The 24782-nt window shown below is 43.2% G+C and overlaps 1 protein-coding gene across 1 annotated transcript in view; it reads right to left on the bottom strand.

Moving 5' to 3' along the window:
- Nucleotides 1–19816: 19816 nt before the first annotated feature.
- The window catches only part of LOC139265663 (mitogen-activated protein kinase kinase kinase kinase 4), a 421183-nt gene continuing 416217 nt past the window's right edge, over nucleotides 19817–24782 (bottom strand). The window contains exons 30-31 of the mRNA XM_070882863.1: nucleotides 22796–22935; nucleotides 19817–19957 (exon numbers count right to left, since the gene is read on the bottom strand). Of these exons, the coding sequence (XP_070738964.1) occupies nucleotides 19874–19957; nucleotides 22796–22935 (224 nt within the window). The 3' untranslated portion in view covers nucleotides 19817–19873. The remainder of the gene's footprint in view (nucleotides 19958–22795; nucleotides 22936–24782) is intronic.

Below are 24782 nucleotides of genomic sequence, written 5' to 3' on the forward strand. Positions count from 1 at the left end.
ACATGGAGCACATGACCACGAATTTACCTACTTGCTCAGGGTTGCATTGTAGCTCCTCTCCTGAGTGGTCCAAACATCTGAAGCGCTGCTTAAGCACAGTTATTGTTTTCTGGACCACATTGTGTGTGGCTCTGTAGCTCTGGTTGTATCGCTTCTCGGCCTCGGTGTGGGTCTAATACAGGGGGGTCATCAGCCAGGTGGCTAGGCCATATCAGTTATTACCAAGCTTCCAGCATTGTCCTTGTGGCTGACTCTTAAAGATGTCAGAGACAGCGCTCTCACGCAGGATGTGAGCCTCATCGAAGCTGGCCGGACATTTGGCATTCACTGCCATTATGATCTGGTTGTGGTCAACTAGTTGGACCTTCAGGGAGTGAAATCCGTTTCTGTTACAATAAAGTTCCGGGTCCTGAGAAGGTGGCAGCATGGTGATGTGAGTGCACTGTATTGCTCCCTGCACCCTGGGGAACTTAGCAATGTGGTAGAATGCTCCATCCTTGTCAGTCTGAGCCTCCGTGGTCATGAGGAAGCTGATGAAGTCCATCCTTCGCACATACAGGGCCTCCACGACCTGTCAAATGCAGCATGGTGAGACAGAGGGGAAATCTCAACCGCAGAGGCCTGAAAGGAACCGGACGCATAGAAAGTCAGTGCTGCGGTGACCTTGACCTCGACCAACATATGTGCTGCATATGTGACCTGATGAGCTCACATATTTCATTGATCACCACCTTGTGGAAGCGCAGTCTCCAAAGGCAGGTGTGGTCGGACACGTCGAGGTAAGACCTCTTTTCCCTGTACATGCGGGTTGTGTATGGTCTGGCCCGCCTCCTCATTCTTGCATGTCTTAAATTGGGGACATAATGATGCGCATCACACATTGAGCCATCTGCACTCTGCAGCATCTGTGTATTAACTGATGTAGGCTGAAAATTGCTGGCCCCATTGCAATGAAAGTATAACAGCGATTGATCAGAAGCAATAATTTCCTCACTAAAATACACCTAGAGTAAACCCCCAATAGTCCAAAGTCTGAAAATATGTCTGTTGAGATGGTCACTTCACCCGAGAAGAACTCCAGAGTCAATCCAAACTCTCCAGAAGTTGAAGCATCCTTTTGAATGAAGCGACCTTCGATTTAAAAAATGGCAGCCACACCGCTGGCTTTAGTTCAGAACAGTTCCACTTTTTCCGGGCGTTTTTTTGGGCGAGTGATATTGTGGGGGATATGTGTGCGAGGTGGTGAAAGTAACGCTGGGCGATATTATGGGAGTTGATTTCACCCATTCTGATGATTCCGCCCCCAAAAAGTGGGCGGGCGGTAATATTCTTTCCTGGCGTTACGCACATGGGGAAAATAACGCTCGGCGATAAGTTTCCGAAAAATGCCCGTCAGTTTACATTTTGTGGCTAACTGGGTGATATATGGGCGTTATACGTCATCTCAGCGGTAAAATGGACGTTAAGTGGGCATTAAGAATGCAAAAAACGAGGAAAATCTAGCCCCTTAAAATTTTACAGAATTATAAATAATTTATTCAAAATTCCATAACCAATTATTTATCAAATAGTTATTTTATGTCGAGTATGCAAGACCCACTAAAAGCTGCCATGATGACTACACATTTAAACACTTTCGTTGGTGAAAGATTAATGTTACAGAGAATGCAGATGCAATAATCATGGGCGATTTTAATCTTCATATTGATTGTACTAATCAAATTGGCCAGGGTAGTCTTGAGGAAGAGTTCATAGAGTGTATCCAGGATAGTTTCCTTGAACAGTATGTTGCGGAAACAACCAGGGAGCAGGCTATCTCAGATCTGGTTCTGTGTAATGAGACAAGATTAATAAACGATCTCCTAGTAAAGGATTGTAATGTCTGTAAGCTTGTAATGTTTGTAGCTCCACACTGTGGATGTGGACGTATTGTGTACTGCAAGTGCAGGGTTAATAATAAACAGAACTCGGCAGATTTCCGGAGACTTCCGAGAGAGCTGCCTGCCATGTTAGGAAGCTGTGTGTGCTGTGCTCTGTGAATATATCACATTTGGCGACGGAAGATGGGATTTTTTTTGGATGATTTAAAGCTGAAATTTTGTTGATGAAGGATTCAGCCAGCTGACAGAAGACTTTGAAAGCTACAAAAATCCGAGGTAAAATACAGCACACGGTGTGAACAGCTAGAGATTAAAATGGTAGGTGTATTGGGATATTTGGGTGAATATAGACATGACCGGGAACGTTTTAAAGCATATGTGGATTGGGTAGAAATGTATTTAACTGCAAATGACATAATCGAAGTTCCAGACAATGCAGTCCAGAACCGGGCTGTGTTGGAACATAAGAAAGTGATCTTCTTATCGGAGGCAGGTCCGGCATTATATGATAATCTTGTAAATCTGCTTGTGCCTGATGAGCCAAAGGACACAATGCTTAAAGAGATTTTAATGAAGCTGGAGCAGTACTATAACCCCAACCGTTAGAAATTGCTGAAAGCTATCGTTTCAGGATTCAGAATCAAAAGGCTGAATAAAATATCAGTGATTATATCGTAGCATTAAAAAAGCTATCGATGCACTGTAATTTTGGAAACTTTCAAAACCGAGCATTACGGGATCGTTTTGTTTGTGGGGTGAAAAATGATGCGATCAGAAGGAAGTTATTGACGACGGATGACTTGACTTTTGAGATTGCTTGTCAGACAGTGAGGTCGATGGGAATGGCTGAACAATATTCCCGAGAAGCAAAGGCTACATATTGATTTTGCTGAGTTAGAAGGACAACAATTGTTCATTGTAATTGATAACCATTCGAAGTGGGTTGAGGTGTTTCCAATGTGGAAAATAACAACAAGTAAAACATTGGACATTTTACGAAAATTATTTTCTTCATTTGGCTTCCTTGAAGAAATTGTTTCGGATAATGGACCACAATTTCATTCAGAAGAATTTGCACAATTCACGAGCAAAAATGATGTGAAACATACCAAGGTTCCACCATACCATCCTGCTTTGAATGGTGCAGCAGAGCGCTCTGAACAAATTGTAAAATGTGCCCTCATAAAACAAATGTTAGATCCAAATCCAAGGAAATGACAGTTGTCATTGGATCACAAATTGGCTAATTTTTTGATTACATATCGAGATGCTCCTCATACAACTCCTGGTAGAACACCAGCAGAGTTGTTTCTCAAATGACAGCCACGAACCAGATTCTCGTTGTTAAAGCCAAATTTGGCACAGTCCATAGAAGAGACACAATTAAGACAGAAAGAGAATTATGATAAAGGTAGAGTAAAAGAGAGAAGTGTGAAATTAAACCAGAAGGTGAGAGTGAAGAACCATCACCATAAATGATGGAAGTGGTTACCAGGAAGAGTGGTGAAGATATGGGGTAAAGATGTTTGATAATGGACAGGTTAGGTTTGTTCATATTGATCATATTTTAACTACAGACATGGAAGGAGTTGAAGGTGGGAATGATTCAATTATTTCTGACTCACCAGATAGTTTTGATACACCAGTAGCAAATCCTAAATCCAATGTACTGGAAACAAATCCAGGAGAGAATCAGAATGAAAGTCTGAGTCCGAGTCAGGAAAACAAAGAGCCTGAAGTTAGAGTAAGTTCAAATGAAAATCAAGGAAATTCCGTGGAGGAAAACGTTCCTTAGGATGAGTCTCGAATGAGTTTAGATTTGAGACCATGTTTGGAAGGTTCTGTTCTAGAGTAAAGGTATCCTCTTTGAAACAGAAAACAAGTGGTAAATTTAAATTTGTAAATATGGAAAAAAATAAGTTTATATCCTGTGTTATGTATAAACATGAAAGTTATGTATGATGTTTGTTATAATAACTTCTTCATTAAGGAGGGAGAAGTGTAATGTCTGTAAGCTTGTAATGTTTGTAGCTCCACACTGTGGATGTGGACGTATTGTGTACTGCAAGTGCAGGGTTAATAATAAACAGAACTCGGCAGATTTCTGGAGACTTCCGAGAGAGCTACCTGCCATGTTAGGAAGCTGTGTGTGCTGTGCTCTGTGAATATATCACAAGGATCCTCTTGGAATGAGTGACCACAACATGGTTGAATTTCAAATTCAGTTGGAGGGTGAGAAAGTTGGATCTCAAACCAGTGTCCTAAGCTTAAATAAAGGAGACGACAAAGGTATGAGTGCACTGTTGGCTAAAGTGGACTGGGAAAATAGATTTAAATTAAAGTGTGGGACAGTTGATGAGCAGTGGCGGACGTTTAAGGAGATATTTCATAACTCTCAACAAAAATATATCCCAATGAGAAGGAAATATTGTAAGAAGACCATCCGTGGTTAACTAAAGAAATAAAGGAGAGTATCAATTTGAAAACAATGGCATATAAAGTGGCCAAAACTAGTGGGAGGCCAGAAGATTGGGAACATGTTAAAAGCCAACAAAGAATGACTAAAAAAAATAAGGAAAGTGAAGATAGATTATGAAAGTAAACTAGCATGAAATATAAAAACAGATAATGAGAGTTTCTACAGGTATATAAAAAGGAAAAGAGTGGCTAAAGTAAATGTGAGTTCCTTCGAGGATGAGACTGGGGAATTAATAATGGGGTACATGGAAATGGCAGAGACTTTGAACAAATATTTTGTATCGGTCTTCACGGTAGAAGACACTAAAAACATCACAATAATGGATAATCAAGGGGCTATGGGGAGGAAGGAACTTAAAACAATCAGTATCACTAAAGGAGTAGAACTTGGCAAAATAATGGGACTAAAGCCAGACACGTCCCCTGGACCTGATGGCTTGCATCCTCAGGTCTTAAAAGATGTGGCTGCAGAGATTGTGGATGCATTGGTTGTAATCTACCAAAATTCCCTGGATTCTGGGAAGGTCACAGCAAATATAATGCCCCTATTTAAAAAAGGAGGCAGACAGAAAGCAGGAAGCTACAGATCAGTTATCCAAACATCTGTAATTGGGAAAATGCTGGAGTCAATTATTAAGGAAGCAGTAGCAGGACATTGAGAAAAGCGTAGTTCAATCAAGCAGAGTCAGCATGGTTTTATGAAAGGGAAGGCATGTTTGACAAATTTGCTGGAGTGCTTTGAGGATGTAATGAGCAGGGTGGATAAGGGGGAACCAGTGGATATGGTGTATTTGGATTTCCTTCTCATTGGGATATATTTTTGTTGAGAGTTATGAAATATCTCCTTAAATGTCATTTGATAAGGTGCCGCATAAAAGGTTACTGCACAAGATAAAAGTTCAAGGGTTTGGGGCTAATATATTAGCATGGATAGAGGATTAGCTAACTAACAGAAAACAGAAAGTCCAGATAAATGGGTCATTTTCCGGTTGGCAAACAGTAACTAGTGGGTTGTCGCAGGGATCGGTGCTGGGGCCTCAACTATTTACAATCTATATTAATGACTTGGATGAAGGGACCAAGTGAAATGTAACCAAGTTTGCTGATGATACAAAGATGGGTGGGAAAGCAAATTGTGAGGAGGAAACAAAAAATCTGCAAAGGGATATAGACAGGCTAAGTGAGTGGGCAAAATGTTGGCAGATGGAGTATTATGTGGGAAAGTGTGAGGTTATCCACTTTGGCAGAAATAGAAACACTATTTTTTTTTAAATGGAGAAAAATTGCAAAGTGCTGCAGTGCAGAAGGACCTGGGTGTCCTTGTGCATGAAACTCAAAAAGTTAGTTTGCAGGTACAGCAAGTAAGCAGGAAGGCAAATGGAATGTTGGCCTTTATTGCAAGGGGAATAGAGTATTAAAGCAAAGAAGTCCTGCTACAACTGTACAGGGTTTTGGTGAGGTCACACCTGGAGTACTGCGTACAGTTTTGGTCTCCTTATTTAAGGAGGGATACACTTGCATTGAAGGCTGTTCAGAGAAGGTTCACTAGGTTGATTCCGGAGATGAGGGTGTTGACTTATGAAGATAGGTTGAGTAGGTTGGGCCTATACACATTGGAGTTCAGAAGAATGAGAGGTGATCTTACTGAAATATATAAGATAATGAGGGGGCTCGACAAGTTAGATGCAGAGAGGGTATTTCCACATAGGGGAAACTAAAACTAGGGGGCATAGTCCCAGAATAAAGGGCCGCCCATTTAAAACTGAGTTGAGGAGGAATTTCTTCTCTCAGAAGGTTATAAATCTGTGGAATTTTCTGCCCCAGAGAGCTGTGGAGGCTGGGTCATTGAATATATTTAAGATGGAGATAGACCGATTTTTGAGCGATAAGGGAATAAAGGGTTATGGAGAGCAGGCAGGAAAGTGGAGCTGAGTCCATGATCAGATCAGCCATGATCTTATTGAATGGCGGAGCAGGCTCGAAGGGCCAAATGGCCTACTCCTGCTCCTATTTCTTATGTTCTTATGTTCTTATAAGCTATTAAAAAATCCAGAAATATTGGCCAGCGGCTAATATTTTTGGAGCATGTACGGCAACTGTTGGGGTCACTCCTTTCTTTCCCTTTCCCCTACACGGCGAGCGGGAGATGGAGGCTACCTTTGGCCTCCCTCTGAAATTAGCGGTGCAAACAGTGCGTTGCACTAGAAAATCACTGCCACGCTGATGTTAAGGAGCTGGCAGTACCTATATGCCTGTACTGCCTGTGCTTCCTCAGCCAGCACCCTTGGCCGCCGATGTTACCGGCAGGTTTCCAGCGTTCTCCAATTTCTAGGCGGGAATAATGAAAAAGAATATGAATTTGCAACTTTAAAAATTTAATGTCCTTTAGGGAAGGAAATCTGTCGCCCTTACCCGATCTGGCCTATATGTGACTCCAGACCCACATCAATGTGGTTGACTCTTAACTGCCCTCTGAAATGGCCCAGCGAGACACTCAATTGTAACAAACTGCTATAAAAAGAACGGTTCTTATCAAGGGCAATTAGGGATGGGCAATAAATGCTGGCCTTGCTGGCGATGCCCACATCGCATGAAAAAATAAATTAAAAATGTGTTAATTCCAACCCAGACTATGTGAAGTGATAACATTTGATTTTGTACTATTTAATGCAAATACACTTTTGCTCTACAGCTCAAATGCTAATTTGGCTAAAACTTTACTGTGGTACGGAAGCAGATGTCAACTTCTCTGCTAACTGGAGCCTTAAGGAAACCTGTAACTCCTTACAGAAATCACCGTTGACTGAATAGAGAATTGGCACTGACATTCTAGGGCAAATAAAAAGAAAGAACTTGCATTTATATACCACCTTTTACATCCTCAGGACACCCCAAAGTGCTTTACAGCGGCGAGACATAAATAGAGTACAGGGAGACTCCGATTCAAAAACAACAACAAAAAAATCAACGAGTGGTGCCACAGGAGAGCAGGTAGGTAATTGGTCGGTGAGTATTACCGCTTTTCTTTGCTTACTATGTTAGGGAAGGGGATTATATTAAGAGCTGAGAAACTAACTTGCTGGTAACTTAAAACATAAAATAATTAAAAACAAAACTAAAATAATGATTGAATCCAAGATTAATTAATAAATAAAACAAGGTTAGAGATGGTAGGGCAGGTGGTGTGTTGTAACTGCAGTATGTGGGAGTTTGTGGAGAGCATCACGATCCCGAGCAACCATGTCTGCAGAAAGTGTCGGCAACTCGAGGAACTTCTGCTCAGAGTTATTGAGCTGGAGTACGAGCTGCAGACATTGCGATGCATCAGGGAGGGGGCGAGTTAACTAGACACTTTGCTGTAGCAGGCAGTCTCACCGTTAAGGTTAAATAGTACTTTAGAGTTAATCAATGGTCAGGGACAGGAGAGTGTGACTGAGTCAGGAAGGTATGGGGACCCAGGATGCAGTGATGGAGGAGCCTCAGCCCTTGTCCCACAAGTGCGAGGTACTTGCTGCCTGTATGGATGAAAGAAAGGACTGCAGGGAGGATGGGCAAACTGACCATGGCACTGTGGTACAAGGGGCCATCCAAGTGGGGGAGAAGGAAGGAATGTTGTAGTGGTAGGGGACAGTATAGTCAGGGGGATAGATACTGTTCTCTGCAGCCACGACAGGGAGTTCTGGAGGTTGTGGTGCCTGCCCAGTTCCAGGGTTAAGGATATCTCCTCACGGCTGGAGAAGAACTTGGAGTGGGAGGGGGAGGATCCAGTTGTCGTGGTCCATGTAGGAACCAATGAGATAGGCAGAACTAAGAATGAGGTCATGCTGAGGGAGTTTGAGGAGCTAGGGTCTGAATTAATAAGCAGAACCTCAAAGGTAATAATCTCTGGATTACCTTCACCACTCCCGACTGCAGCAGTTCAAGTAGGCGGCTCACCACCACCTTCTCAAGGACAATTAGGCATGGGAATAAATGCTGGCCTTGCCAGTGATGCCCATGTCCCATGAACTAATTTTAAAAAAGCATTGCATAGCGGGGGTTGCTGGGTGTCAGAGCATTCGATGGGGAATCCTGGTGAGTAGGAGCACTACTGGGTGTTATCGCCCGTCACCAAGGGTGGGGGGAGGGGGTAGTGGTGGAAGCTTGGAGTGGTGAGTGTGTGAAAAGGAATGGGAGATGGGAGAGCGGGGACAATGAGAAGTAGCAGGAGGGAACTGGGGTAAAGGTACAAGTGTGCGAGGTGATGGGGGCAGATGGAGAGGCAGGTGGCAAAAAGGAGCAGGGGTTGAAGTGGGGGAGGTGGGAGCAGTCCTGAGGAAAGGTGGATAGAATGGAATGGGCAGGAACAGGAGTGAAGGAGAACCTCACAGAGAAATAAAATAGGTTTTACCGCAGGGAGTTGGACCTGTTAATTATTTGAATCAAAAAGTGTCGGTAAGGCCATTATTTGTTGAAATAATACGGGTGGCTGAGCTAGCATGGGAAAATCCCTTCAGAGAATCACAACTAAAAGCGTAATCCCCCACAGTGATCGAGGAAAGGCTTGTATGCTTTTGGCACCTTTAAAGTTTTAAAATTTAAAAACGGTTAACCAACTTAACGACAATTGCAGGCCACCATTGGAAACACAACAAATTGAGGAACCCCTTCTTATTCCAGGGACAGTGCAGCGGAGGCGCGGTGTGGTGGCGGAGGGTGTGCAAGAGGAGTTAAGACACTGAGTAAGCTTCTGGCAGTCAGCACACTGCTACCTACCTTGGAAAGGGTAGACTCAATCAAAGTTAATTACATTATGAATACGGGTAGTGTAGTTGTGAAAGAAAGGCATTGCACAAAGTATGTACGATACTTTTACGAATGTATACACACAAAATACTTTTAATATACAATAGATGTTGGGAAAATTTGACAGTTGAGAACATAAATCAAAGCCTCGGTTCTCAAAGAAGGGCTTCAAGTATTCGCTTAATATCCTATAATACCATTACAACATGATTACAACATTTTAACAAGCAAATCAGGGACATCCCAATCATGGCCAATGTCCCATACGTGGCACACAAACTCCGGTAACTCAGCCCTATTTCTGCTTTTGTTGCTTACTTGCTGGCGTAACCTGCTAAAAGTCTGTGGGAGTGTGATGACTTGAAAAGGCCTGTTCTGAGCATGTTGGCCTCAGAGATGGATCAAACCCAACAGCAAGGTCAGCAGCTTGAGATAGATGCACATTAATGGGAACATTAATCTAAACATTACACATGGTACATGAGGCTCTATTGAAAGCATCAAAGCAGCAACAAAGACAAACTTCTATGAATTAAACTAATCAAACTCTAGTATTGAAGCCGATCTTATTCTTACATTCTTCATCCTTCTCTCCGTTTAATAATGTCATCTTTCTAGCCAATTCCCATTCTCTTGGTCACAATATTATACATTCATTCGTTTCGGCTACTTGAGTTGCTGTATTTGTTCTGGTAAGAATTATGAGAGAAATTCTCAGTTCCTGTGTAAAGTTCATTCACTTATGATATTCCTTTTTATGTAACTAAACCAATTTCATATTGTGCTTTATACAGCATTTCTGATTCATAGAAACATAGGAATTTACAGCACAGAAGGAGGCCATTTCGGCCCATCGTGTCCACGCTGGCCGACTAAGAGACACAGGCCCTTGGTCAACAGCCCTGAAGGTTACATATAAACCTATGAACAATGGCAGAAAGGTAAAGAGCACCCGGCCCAACCAGTCTGCCCCACACAATGGTGACACCCCTTGCTCCGAAACATTCTACACTCCACCCCAACCAGAGCTATGTGATCTCCTGGGAGAGGCAAAAACTAGGTAAAAACCCAGGCCAATTGGGGGAGAAAAATCTGGCAAAATTCCTCATTCACCAAAATGCTTTGTATGATAAAGTTGCCTGCCTGGATTTCTCCTAGTCCCTCCGACGCTTTTTCAGCAGAGCTGGGGCAGGAAACTGCTCCCACCCATCTTTAGACCTGCCTATTTCCCCACTGTCTCCCCATATACAAGTGGAAAAGTTGCGATTGTAATGAAATGAAGGAAATATATCAGATGTATTGTCTGCCTTTTGACCCAAAGCACCACTGGGTGCCCTGGCAACCTGTGTTGCTATGGTGGCAGGGGGAGAGGAATTAAATTCTTGGAATCCCAACAGCTTGCCCAGTCAATCTTGGAGAGGTCAATTGCATAGGCCACGGAGCCAGAGGCCACCAGCAATGTATCAGGAAATCGCCACCTCGTCTCCTGTAGACTGACCTCAGTGGAGGCTGGGGGATGGGGAGCCTGCTGAAAATATTTCGACGACTCTGAGCGTGCAGGTTCACTGGGGTCGGGAGTGCATATTTTTTGGTGGGGGACTGGAGAAAAGAGGAGATCACAACACCAGAGATGCACCCAAGGCTGCAAAATCAAATAATCTGGGCCATCATGTCAAGCCAGGCAACCTAATTGAGTGAACACAGAGTGCAATGGTGTGAGGAATAAGAAATAATTGAGAGGTATTCACAATAACTGAATGAACAACAACAGTGACTTCCATTTAGATAGCGCCTTTAACGTAGGAAAAGGCATAAAACAAAGAGAAAGTTAAGTAGTAATATTGGTTTAGGTCACTCTTCAGCATTGGAGCAAACAGGAAATGAGGTGACCACTCTCAGTGTCCTCCTGGAGGCGAGTTTCATTGCAAGTACTCTGACCCTCGCTAATTAATGGTCTAGTGATTCTAAGTGTTACAAAGATTTCAAGTGCTTTGTCACTGATTGCTCTAATTGCTAACTTGCAATTCTGAAAAATGAGAACAATCTTTATACTTTGAACTGTTCCTTTAAAGTGCTTTTACAACTGTGTTTTTTGTAGCTCTTGTGGAGGTGATGTTTCACTAAAACCCTTCATTTAAAAAAAAATATTTCAGTTCGGTTCTCACACCAAGATAATTTTCTCTTGTTAATGCTATTTTCAGGTATATAAAGAACTAGAAATAGGCAGTAAACATTAAAATACATTTTGACAGTCAAGTATCAACAAAATGGTGGTTGGGAATTGTGAGCCAAACACTTTGGTTAGCACAAGAAGCAGATACTTTGAGGTTCAAGTCACTAAATATCATGTTTGGAGTGCAGAAAAACATCCCCTAAGCTCGGCAGATTTATTAATACATTTAACAATTTAAATTATATTTTAAACATTCATAAAAAAGGTATTTAAAAGTAGTATTTTTGGTCCATGCCAATTGATGCACTATTTCCCAAATAATCACAGGCCTCAAAATTCCTGGTGCTGTAAAGCTGATTTCTGCCTGGGGAGGGGGGGCCTGGAAAATGGGGTGGAACTCGATTCTGCCCCACTTAGACCGGATCGTTATATTCAGTCTGGGGAGTGGGACACGGATGGATCTTCCATCCCTCCCACACATGTCAAGGGGGTGGTTTGGTGTATGGGGGGGGGGGAAGGGGCAGTAAGTTCCAGGGCTCTGGTGGGATATTCCTCTCTTTCTGCCCATGTAAGGCTCCGATGCGGGACTCCCACCAGTTAAGGCCAGTCGAGTCCCTTCTAGGCCTGCTGAAGGTCCCGAACTGTCAGCAGAATGCGCTAATTGATCCTGGTGGCAGAATGGCTCGAAGAAAGATGGAAAAACAAATGATCTTTAGCCCAGTTGGAACGCAGGTGGATTGCATCAGGTCAGACCGAGCCTCACTGAAGTGCCCTTGCAGACAGCAATGGGTAACCCCAGTTATGCAAATGGCTTTTGTCCCTGGGAGTTGGCCATTTTCACTGGGTAGAAAATCTCACCCCCTGCATATTTGAGAGATATTAGTCCCGAAATTAGGATGTTCAATGAACTGGTCCACATTTCTTCATCTGCTATTTAAATGCAAGCATTAGCTCATTTATTTGCAGTGGTTTATGCCTCCACCAAAATACCAGATGGTGGAATATCATGTGAAAGTGTTCAGTCGCTGAAAGTAGTTTCGAGTCTATTATTAACTAGTGGAACGTTGACTCCAATAGCCTTGATGGTTTTGTAGTATGAACTGAAGCTGCAGTATCCCAAGTTTTAGTCTGTTTCCAAACAATCAGTGATTCGGCATCTCAATGAGCAAGTATATTTTGAAAAAATAAATAAAATTGGTGATCATTCTCAGGAAAAAATGGGCCCACGGGATTCTTAAAATGTCCTTGCATTATATCCCCAAACACACTCTGCTACAATGGAAGTCATTGGAAATGAAAACCAGGAGAGATGTATAAGGGACGGCTCATTTTACACTATCGCCCAAAGCCAAAATGACTCCCAATCACCTTGGGGCAAGTCTGCATTTTCAAAGGTTTAACAGCTTGGATCGGTCACATGTAAAAAATGGAGTTCTGGGACTTAATTCCAGAATTCGGATTTGGAGTTTTCCTCCTCCCAGTATAGTTCAGAGTATCGCATAGATTAATCATTTTAAGTATTCTGATTGGCTTTGCATCCCAAAAGTTCGACCTGAACTTAAAAGCACAATTTTGAAAGTACCCCAGTCAACTTAGAAGGTTAAAGGGATGATTTGATCGAAGTTTTCAGGGTATTAAGGGAAACATATAGGGTAGATAGAGAGAAACTATTTCTGCTGGTTGGGGATTCTAGGACGAGGGGGCACAGTCTAAAAGTTACAGCCAAACCTTTCAGGCGTGAAATTAGGAAACATTTCTACACACAAAGGGTGGTAGAGGTTTGGAACTCTCTTCCGCAAACAGCAATTGATGCTAGATCAATTGTTAATTTATATCTGAGATTGATAACTTTTTGTTAACAAACGATATTAAGGGATATGGGCCAAAGGCAGGTATAGAGAGTTAGGTCGCAGATCTGTCATGATCTCATTGAATGGCGGAACAGGCTCGAGGGGCTGAATGGCCTCCTCCTGTTTTTATGTTCCTATGAGAATGGGCAGACACATGGCAAATGCAGTTCAGCAAGGATAATTGTAAAGTTGTACATCTTTGGAAAGAAGAACAGTGAATAGAAATGAAAAAATACTCAATGGAGTAGAGGTACAGGGAGATCTAGGAGCACACCTAACACTGATCTTTAAAAGCAGATATGGAAAAAGTCAGAAGAAGGGCAGACAGAACTCAAGGTTTTACATACAGGGCATTGGACACAGCAAGATGATTAAGCCATATTTGTAGTACTGTGTGCAGTTTTGTTCTCCCCATCATAGAAAGTATATTAGAGTCACAGAGAAGGTGTTACATAGATATACTTGGTGTTACTTGGGTGTAGTTATTAGGAGAAACTTGAAAGACTAAGGGGCCGAAATTCAGGTACGCCAGAAAGCTGGCGCACCTATGACTTTTTACCTGGTTTTACCGCTGGGATCCATTAGGCGGTCTTCCAAGCGATTTTCAGGACTTTGAAATGTTTTAAAGTCGGACAGGAAGGCGGTCATAGTGGGGGCGGGAGAGTGACAGGAAGGCAGGCTGAGGGGCGGAAGTTGGGACGGGATCGAGTCTCCACTGCTGTCACTCGGCCGAACCCCCAGGGGCACTGTCTTGCCGGCCGATCGGGAAGTTGGTCGGCAAAAGTAAATACATGGCGGCCACGGCAGGGGGCCCTCACTTTGAAGGGCTGCTGTGCTGCCGGGCCGCACACAGTCCGGATAAAGTACACCAAAAGAAAATCTGTCGGGGGCACCATGTGGCGGGGCAGCGAATATTTTAGCTGAATTTCGGTCGGTAGATTTTCCAGGTGAGGGAGGGCGGCGGTGCGCGTTCTGATGCGGCGGTCATCAGGATCGGGGCGGAATCAGGTCCAGGCCGAAAAATCCCCGACCTGAATTTGGGTTGGGGCAGCCAGTTGATCACAAAATGGCAGCCACGGGATTCTGCCGCATGGCCGCCACAAACGGGTCTTTCTGAGACGCTGAATTTCGATCCCTAACACTGTATTCACTGAAGAGAAGGCCAGGGGGTGATCTAATGAGGAGATAACCAGTGAAAGATGATTTCCACTGGTCAGTGCCTCAGTAATAAGGTGGCATTCATTTAGGATAAATATTGAAGCACAAAAGAGATGAGAAGATTTTTTTTCACCGGAATATGGAGTTCATTACCACAAGTGCCAATTGAAGTTTAGTCAATCACAACCTTTAAGAATTAGAGAAACACTTGAAGAAAAATATTAAAATATGAATAAAGATAGGGAACTAGGAATGCTGTAGCCAACCCAAATGTGGGAGCAGCACGGGTACAAGCACAATGAGCCAAATAACTGTCTTCTATACGAGTACAGCCAAGTTTAACAGGTGTGCAGGATTATTAGTTCATCCTCCAGCATTAAAGGCATTAAAGAAGACAGACAGAATATCAGGTCATTTTTTGCAGTCAGTTCTTCGATGACTGATGAGACCGATTTCTGCTGGGAATGTACGTCCACAGAGCGAATGGTGAATTAGTGCTTCTGTGTCAAAATAGATTTCTCCTTTAGACTACAACTGCCCCTGCCTCTCACCCCTCCTGCATGTCTCGATGCCTTGTCCAGCATCCACACAAGTGGGAATTCACCAAAAAGCAGCATGAAAATACTGAAATTGTGAATACATTATGATGCCAAAATATATAATGGACCTGAAATTCCGATTGAGGTCTTCCCGCAGGCAAGCGAGTGAAATAGGGAAGAAAGATGTGCACTTGCCTGTTGCTGCTGCGCCCATTGGAACTTCTGAGCCTGAGGCCTCTGGTGACTGCGCGTTGCAGCACGTGCACGTGGGGACGTGCGCAGGCTGGGAGCTGGAGACAGCAGCCAATCAGGTGTAGTATAGATTCTCATTCATAGTAATAGGAGTTCCGTAAGTCCAGAACTCCTATTACTATGAATGAGAACCCCTCACCCACCCCTGCTCCAACACCCAAAACACAATAAAAAATAGAAAATAAACTACATATTTAACATTCATTTAAATTAAAGTTCTTTAAAAAATGTCGGGAAAATATTTTTTTATAAGTTTTTTAAATTAAGCCTTAAAATAAACTTACCGTAGTGGGGAGGGTTTTTAAGAATAAAATGTGTTTTTAGTACCTTTATTTTTAAATGTTTCTGTGTATTTTTAAACATTTGCGCCTGTAAATGTAGGCTATATAGCTGCTTTTTCAGGCGCAAGATTTTAAAGGACATTTGCAGGGCAAGATATGCGTAAATATCGTAAATCTTGCCCAGCAAATGTCCTCGCTCCCGATCTGCGGATGATCTGTCAAGCCAGAAACTTGACAGATCGGAAAAGCCGGTTTTCAGCGCATGCTGAAACCCGGCTTTTTCGATGCCTTCCCGGGTCCGTAGACACTCCGTACGGGTCCGAGACATCGGAATTTCTGGGCCATTAGAACACTGATGTGACTATGTTACCCCCTCATATTCCATTCTATCTGCTTTCTTTATCTTTCTCTGCTGCTTTTCTCTCCCAGTTCATCTTCCGTTAACTCTCTACCTCACCGACATCTCTCTCACTTTTCTGCTTTGTGGGCCTGCTCTTTCCTTTTACTCCTCCTTTTGCTGCTTCCCTTTCTGCTCATTTCTTTCTTTGTTTTTCTCGCCATTTCTTTCTTTGTGTTTCTCTCTCTCCGCTATTTTCCCTCTCTCCCTCGCTCTGCTTGGTTCCTTCTCTCTCTCTCTCTGCACGTTTCTCTCTCTCCGCTCATTTCCTTCTCTCTCTCCTCGATTCCCTCTCTCTCTGCACGTTTCTCTCTCTCACTCTCTGCGTGTTTCCCTCTCACTCTCCTCGCTTCTCTCTCTCTCTCTCCCCTCGCTTCTCACTCTCTCTCTCGTTTCCATCTCTCTCTCTCTCCTCATTTCCCACTCTCTGCTCGTTTCCCTCTCTCTTTCTCTCTCTGCACGTTTCTCTCTCTCTCTGCTTGTTTCCCTCTCTTGCTCTCTCTTCTTGTTTCCCTCGCTCTCTCTTTCTCTCTCTCTCTCGTTTCCCTCTCTCTCTCTCTGCTCGTTTCTCTCTCTCTCTCCTCGTTTCCCCCTTTCTCTCTCTCTCTCTCTCTCTCATTTCCCTCTCTCTCTCTCCCCTCGTTTCTTTCCCTCCCTCTGCCCATTTCCCTCTCTCTCTCTGTGTTTCCCTCTCTCTCTCTCTGCCCATTTCCCCCTCTCTCTCTCCCTCTGACCATTTCCCTCTCTCTCCCTCTGACCATTTCCCCCTCTCTCTGCTCATTTCTTTCTTTCTCTCTCTCCCTCTCTCTGTTTCCCTCTCTCTGTTTCTCTCTCTCTGTTTCCTTCTCTCTCTCTCTCTCTCTCTCTGCTTGTTTCCTTCCCTCCCTCTGCCCGTTTCCCTCTCTCTCTCTCTCTGTTTCCCTCTCTCTCTCTCTGCTCATTTCTCTCTCTTTCTCCCTGCCGGTTTCTCTCTCTCTCCCTCTGCCCATTTCCCTCCCTCTCCTCGTTTCCCTCTCTCTCCGCTCATTTCCCTCTCTCTCTCTTTCCTTGTTTCCCTCTCTCTCCCTCATCGTTTCCCTCTCTCTCTCTCCTCGTTTCCCTCTCTCTCTCTCTCATCGTTTCTCTCTTTCTCTCTCTTCTCGTTTCCCTTTCTCTCTCTCTCCTCGTTTCCCTCTCTCTCTCCTCGTTTCCTTCTCTCTCTCCGCTCGTTTCCCCCTCTCTCCGCTCGTTTCCCTCTCTGCACTTTTCTCTCACTATGTCTCTGCCCGCGCTCCCTCTGATCTTACTCTGCTCCTTTGCTCAATTTCCTCTCTCCTTTGCTTGTTTGCTTCTCTTGCGCCCTGCTCTTTTTTCTCAAGAGGATGTTAAAAACAGCTCCATGAATTTTTGATGCGTGGTTTAAAAAAAAATGAAGCGGATGGGGTGGGGGGGTGGGGGGCGCAAATGGGGAGGAGACACTACAGGCTGCATGTGACCGGCTAATCAGATCAAGATGTCTGTTGAACAGTGACAGTGTTTCTCACGGGGATCAGAAGCTGGGAAGGAGCTGAAACAAGCAGACAGACATAAAGCCAACACACTGAAGGGCTCGAACTGAAACTGCAACCTTTTTTTTAGATGCAGAGGGATCTGTTGTATATTTTTAGCATTTCCTGGTTTTAAAACCAGTGTGGAATGGCTGCCAAAATATATTTTCTTTTAAAAAAAGGAACATTAGATTGTGCATTTCTTTCTCTGAGAATATCAACTACCAAATGAGAACTTGTGTCCTCTCGGTAAAGCAGGGAGGATAATGAGTAAAGGAAATCCGTGGAAATGATGGGGTCTGCTGTTGCTAGGCCCGTTTGTTGCAATGGGCCAGACCTACTTTCCCATCTGTATGGCCATCCCTGCAAATCTGGGTGCACTGCAGAAATTGCGACAAAACCAATAAAATCCTGCCTTTGACTGTTGTTCTTGGTACATTATCTGAACATTTAGCGCTGAACGGGGACCAATAATCTGTTCAGAGACGTATCTGTCAAACACATCCTCAATGGCACAGTCCATCAACAGGACAACAGCAGCTGTACAGCAGAATCCCTTTACAAAAAGCTCACTTATCTCTTTCATTTGTTTTCTAACCCCCCCCCGCTTCCCACCCCTGGCAGTCCCCAAAAATCAGGCTGCAAGATGCCATCATGCATCACTGTTTCCTGTGTCTTAAGTACATAAGAATATAAGAAATAGGAGCAGGAGTAGGCCATTCGGCCCCTCGAGCCTGCTCCGCCATTCAATGTGATCATGGCTGATCTTCTACCTCAACTCCATTTTCCTGCACTATCCACATATCCCTTGATTCCCTTAATATCCAAAATTCCATGGATCTCTGTCTTGAATATACTCAGTGACTGATCCTCCACAGCCCTCTGGAGTAGAGAATTCCAAAAATTCACAACCCTCTGAGTGAAGACATTTCTCCCCACCTCAGTCCTAATTGGCCAACCCATTATTTTGAGTCTGTGACCCCTGGTTCTAGGCTCCCCAGCCAGAGGAAGCACCCTCCCTGCATCTACTCTGTCAAGCCCTGTAAGAATGTTGTATGTTTCAATGAGATCACCTCTCAATCTTCTAAACTCTAGAGAATATAGGCTTAGTATTGATGAAGTGTAAGAAAATAGATCACAGATGCATAATAACTCTTGGACAGCGGTTGGATCATTTGCTTGAACTATATTTGGGGAGAAAGTGCTAATTGGGAAATCGAAAGTCTCTCCTGGTCTTGCAAAGGGCACTCAGCAGTGAGTTCTCCTGCACACTTCTCATCCACACTTTTTGCTATCCCTTACATGGGAGATGTTACACAAAAATCCAACTTAAGTTGGGACATGTGAAAATAAGAGGAAAATTGTAGATGGTGCTGAAATCTTGAAGCTTTTTCAAAACTACTAGTGGGGCAGATTTTCAACCTCTCATCCAGATGGAAAGCAGATGTCGGGGATCAATTTCCCGCAGTTGAGCCCGCCCAATTTTAATTGCCACTGCTTGATCTGCAATGCCAGGTTGGGATGTTTCAAATGTTAAAAGGATTCGATAGGGGAGCTAGGAAAAACTCTTTCCTCTGGTGGGGGAAAATCAAGAATAATCTAAAAATCAGAGCCTGGCCATTCAGGAGCGAAATCAGGAAACACCTTTTCCACACCAAGGATGGTAGAAATTTGGAAATCTCTGCCCCAAAAGGCTGGGAATACTGGGGGACAATTGGAGCTTTCAAGATGGCGATGGATGGATTTTTGTTGGGTAAGGGTATCAAGGGATAGGGTGCAAAGGCGGGGAAATGGAGTTGAGGTGCAGATCGGTCATGATCTGGTTGAATGGTGTGAGGGGCTGAATGACCTACTCCTGTTCCTAATGTTGCGATACCAGTTTTACACCCAGGCAACATGTTGAAAATCTACCTCACTGAACCGTAGTGAGTGCCGTGTGGCCTGGTACTGATTAAGAGTTACCCAAAGCCAGGCGATTGCAGTGCTCTGAATGTCAGAAGAGTCAGAAAGCCACTGTGAAAAGGGAAGTTGCTAAAGAACTATTTTCACGCAAAATACAGTACATCATTGGCTTGATAATAGTATTACTGACATAAAACCCATTTAAAATACCTCATATACAAAATACTGGGGTAAAATGCTTAAAGTTGTCACTTAAAGAACAAGTAAACTGCAAAGATGTGATTGTGCAGAAGATCGTGTACACATGTATATGTGCAAACAGCTGGCACACTGAGCTACAGTTTTGTTTAACATTGTCTATATGCTACAACAACCCTAACTTTTATATATATATATATATATTTATATAAAAATCAGTAGAATTACAGAAACCAGTTTTGGTCATTGGCAGAACCGATGGCAGCCCCTTTGTGCCCAGCTGTGCCATCAGTTGTAGATGGAAGGTCAGCTCTTGTCTTACATTGCCACGATTGGTCAAGAGCAGTTTGTGCCAATGAGCGGGGTGGGGGGTGGGGGGGATGGTGTGAGTATATGGAGATGGTCACTTCAGTGTAAGCCAACATCCAGAGAGTGTCTTCAAGATTCCTGGAGGCTACCAGTTCAAGAGAGAGTTCTGACCAAGTGTCATGAAATAAATCTGACTGCTTCCACCAGCCTGGGCCGAGGCAAAGAACACCTGGAAGAGAAGTGGAACGGGAGCGTGTTAATCAGCAGAGCCAGTAAAGCAGCCAAGCTAGTTTTAATACAGATGATGCATACTTAGGATTAGTGCACGAGATCGCCATACTCGGCATCAACTCAACTTGCCACTCATTTGTACTCCATTTTATGTTATCATTTAATCATGGGGGCATTGTTAATCGAATTGTCAAATCCCACACCCACCTGTTAAAGTACAGTTGCTGCAATTTTTTTCAATATCATACAAGGATATATAACAACCCAGGATATTTACTTCAGGCTTGTTTACTACGTTAAAGGCACTATATAAATGCAAGTTATTGTTGTTGTAAAGTATATCCTATCTCTGTAAGACAGAAAGAAAAAAACTTGCATTTATATAAAACCTTTGATGTCCACAAGGTGTAACAGAATTACTGTTATAGAATCATTGAGCGCAAAAGGAGGCCCATCGTGCCTGTGCCATCTCTCTGAAAGAGCTACCAATTAGTCCCAAACCCCTCTTTCCCCATAGCCCTGCATTTTTTCCCTTTTCAAGTATTTATCCAATTCCCTTTTAAAAGTTATTGTTGAATTATTCCAAAACATAACAACTCGCTGTGTAAAAAAAAAAAATATTCTCTGCTCCCCTCTGATTCTTTTGGCAATTACCTTAAATCCACGTCCTCTGGCCAGTGGAAACAGTTTCTCCTTATTTATTCTATAGAAAACCCTCAGAATTTTAAACAGCTCCATTAAATCTCCCTTTAATGTTCTTTGCTCTCAGGAGAACAACCCCAGCTTCTCTACACTCTCCACGTAACTGAAGCACTTTATCCCCGGTACCATGTTGTGTTGTGTAGGTAAATGGAACAGCAAGGCGCCACAACGACAATAAAGATGAGGATGTGACCACTGCCAACAAACCAGAAGTAGTTGCGCAGTCCCAGTGTTTTGATTGTTTGTTGTCGCTGGACTTCCCAAAATGAGGAATAAAGAAGCAGATAAAAAAAACTCTTGTTCGGTTGTAGTTTAATTTATTAATTGTGTGAATTGTAGAATTTATTCAGATCTGAGCCGCTTGTTTGTGCACTAAATTGTGGTTGGTCAGAGACGGCAGTTTTTAGATGGGGGACAGTTTGGCCCCAGCACCGTCTATTTTGCCCACGAGCAGGTGGGTTTGTTAATGGTGCAGAAATTATAATAAAAACATTTTAAAATAATTATAAAAACACATTTTATTGTTAAAAACTCTCCCCATTACGGTGTTTATTTTAAACAATAATTTAAAAAACTTATTGAAAAAAATATATATTTTTGTATAATACATAAATAACTTTAATTGAAATTAATAAAAAATATGTGGTGTATTTTTTCTAATTGTTTTAATTCGTGTTTTGGGGTTTGGGGGGGTTTCTCATTCATAATAATGGGAACACCAACTTATGGAGTTCCCATTATTATGAATGAGAAAATACTTTTACCTGATTGGCTGCCCAGAGCCATGTGACTGCAACTCCAGCCCTGCGCACCTCCTGATGTGCACGCACTGCCATGCGCAGTCAGTGGAGGCCTCAGGACTGGGAACTCGCGTGGGTGCAGCAGCTTCAGGTAAGTGTGCATCTTTTTTAAGTTTTTTACCCGATCGCCCACGGGAAGCAGCCAACTGGGAGTTCTGGGCCAATATTTTGCAAATTACCGTTGCGAGACTGGAAGCATTCGGAGATTCCTGTAGCAGTGGTAGGGACAGTAGATTGGGAATCTCTAACATTAATGAAACTGTATTAGTGATATGCTTCAGCACTGCACAGATCCTCCGTCTGTTGTGGTAAATGTTATTTTTAAAATTTGGGACCTGATAGTTATGCGCAGAATGCAGTTCGTTGGCAGCAGTCACTCCATGAGGTAAATGGCCAGTTAATCTGTTTTAGAGATGTTGGTTGTGTAATGAATGTTGCCCAAGACACCAGGAGAATCGCTCTGCTCTTCTCTGAAGAGCTCCATGGGCTCTTTTATGCCCACCTGAACAGGCAAATGGGGCTGAAGTTTAACATCTCACCAGAATAACTTCACCTCTGACAGTACAACACTCCTTCAGTGCTGCACTGTTTAGAATAGGTACACTGGTCCCTGGAATGGGACTTGAATCCACAATTTCCTGAATCAAAGGTCACTAAGCCAAGATGACATTTGATAGGACAGAAGGAATTACTTGATCAAGGCTTAGGAAAGGGAAAGTAGTTAAGAATACAGTTGAGCCCCTGCTGAGAATTTAGTGATACTCCAGTGACGTGTTCAGGGAGTACCAATGACCACTGATGATGTATCACATCCACCAGCTTCAACATTCACTCCCTCCACCACCGGTGCACCATGGCTGCAGTGTGTACCATCTACAGGATGCACTGCAGCAACTCGCCAAGGCTTCTTTGGCAGCACCTCCCAAACTCGTGACCTCTACCACCTAGAAGGACAAGGGCAGCAGGCACATGAGAGCACCATCCCTTGCAAGTTCCCCTCCAAGTTACACACCATCCCGACTTGGAAATATATCAGCAGTTCCTTCATCGTCGCTGGGTCACAATCCTGGTACTCCCTCCCCAACAGCACTGTGGGAGTACCTTCACCGCAAGGACTGCAGTAGTTCAAGAAGGCAGCCTACCACCATCTTTCCAAGGACCATTAGGGACAGGCAATAAATGCTGGCCTTGCCAGCGATGCCCACATTCCAGGAACGAATAAAAAAACCGATGATAAACTAATGAACTCCAAAGATCTCTGGCCCTGAGAGTTTATTGACCGGTATGACAAACATTTATACATTAAACTAAAATGCTTGTTTTTCATTACTAACCTTGTCATTCCTTTCACACAGGAATTTCAGTTTCTGTGCTTTCTTGTGCATAAATACTCCATCCAGACGTCCACTCTCCACAGAACGCAGCTCAATTGCCTTTTCTCCCCAACCCATTATTTGATTTGATTGGATGTACGCTACAAAAAAAATAAATGTAAGATTCAATCCTTGGTGCTGTGCAAGACAACCTCAGCATTTTTTCTCACTCATTTGTAAAAGAATCAATTTCCCTCCATTTTATTTCACTTGTCTCTTGAAGGTACTGATCCATACTGGGTGCGGGGGGGGGGGGCGGGGTGCGGGGGGAGGTGACATACCAGGGGAGCCAATCGTTCTCGCTACCTTACACAATGTGTGGGGATGGACAGTGAGTCTTGGCACATTATTTCATCACAGGGAGCATTGCTGTACAAATCCCTATCTCTGTAATGTCCTCCAGCCCTACAAACCTCCATGATCTCTGCGCTCATCCAATTCTGGCCTCTTGCGCATCCCTGATTTTCATCGCTCCACCATTGGTGGCCGTGCCTTCGGCTACACAGGCCCTAAACTCTCAAATTCCCTCCCTAAACATCTCCGCCTCTCTCTCCTCCTTTAAGACATTCCTTAAAGCCTATCTCTTTGACCAAGCTTCTGCCTTATGTGGTTCAGTATCAAATTTTGCTGATAACGCTCCTGTCAAAACCCTTGGGTTTTAGTTTGCTAAAGGCACTAGACAAATGCAAGTTGTTGTTGCAAAAGTTTAACAGTGAATTACTTTCCATTGGTTTGAAAGCATTTTAGCATTTAATTTAAAACAGGACGAGCTTGAAACTGCAATACCATTCTGAAATGAATGTGAGGTTTGATTTTCAGTCTGTAGCAAGAATCCTTCACTATTGGCCGGGTATACCTGGAAACTTTGGATGCAATCATTTCTATTTTTCTTCTAAATCCGAACAGAAAATTGTCTCTCATCAAGAATAAAAGTTGACTGACTGAAATACAGGTTTAAAGCTAAACGGAATCACAGATTTTGCCGCACATGATCTCTCCATAACCCACCTGAGCTACTGAAATTTGAAAGAGTTAACTTTTCAGGTCGATGACCTTTCATCAGAACTGTTCTGAAACGGTAGCTCGGTTATTCTCTCCACTGATACTGCCTGGCTGTTGCCTACTTGCAGCATTTTCTGTTTTTATATCTTATTCATCACATCAGCTAACTCATCCGAGTGATGATTTTGTACTGATATAGATCCTGCCCAATCTTTCTCCTTACTTGGGGCAGCAACACTTATTTTCAGATATATTGTTTAACAATGAGAGGGATGATCCAATAGCTTCGTTGTTAGTGTTCTTCATCCGGGCAAAATGAAAACTATTTTACATCAAATGCGAAACACCTTTCAGGGGGCAGTCATACTGCCATTCTCATGTCCGTACAAAGTGGTTTTGTGAGAATATCAATGCAAAGGTTCTGTCTTAACCCAAAGGATAACTGAGCCCATTAAATCCCTGAGCTGTGAGCCTGCTCCTCACAACAGTTGCTGCTTGCACCACATGCGGTATAACTCTAATACAAGTGCGTGACTTGTCTAATATTTAGCTCATGCTAATTGGTGACAGTCAGAAGTAGGTAACAGTTGCCATTGAACACAAGCAAAAGCTCTTACATTTCTTCACACAAAGGGATTTTTTTTGCTGCAAGTCAAAGATTTAGCAATGGTACATCAGTAAGAGAAAAAAGTAGCAGAATTGCCGACATTTAGTAGTTTGCAGGCCATCGCACTATAATGTTAAATGGAACATTTACTACAACGACAGCATAGTGGGGTGGGGGTATGGTGGCATAGTGGTTATGTTACTGGACTCGTAATCCAGAGGCCTGGACTAATGATCAGGAGACGGGAATTCCACGGCAGCTGGGGAATTTAAATTCGGTTAATTAAATAAATCTGGAAAGTAAAAAAAAATTAGTGTCAGAAATGGTGACCATGAAACT

Source organism: Pristiophorus japonicus, chromosome 6, assembly GCF_044704955.1.
Source record: "Pristiophorus japonicus isolate sPriJap1 chromosome 6, sPriJap1.hap1, whole genome shotgun sequence".
Lineage (NCBI taxonomy): Eukaryota > Metazoa > Chordata > Chondrichthyes > Pristiophoridae > Pristiophorus > Pristiophorus japonicus.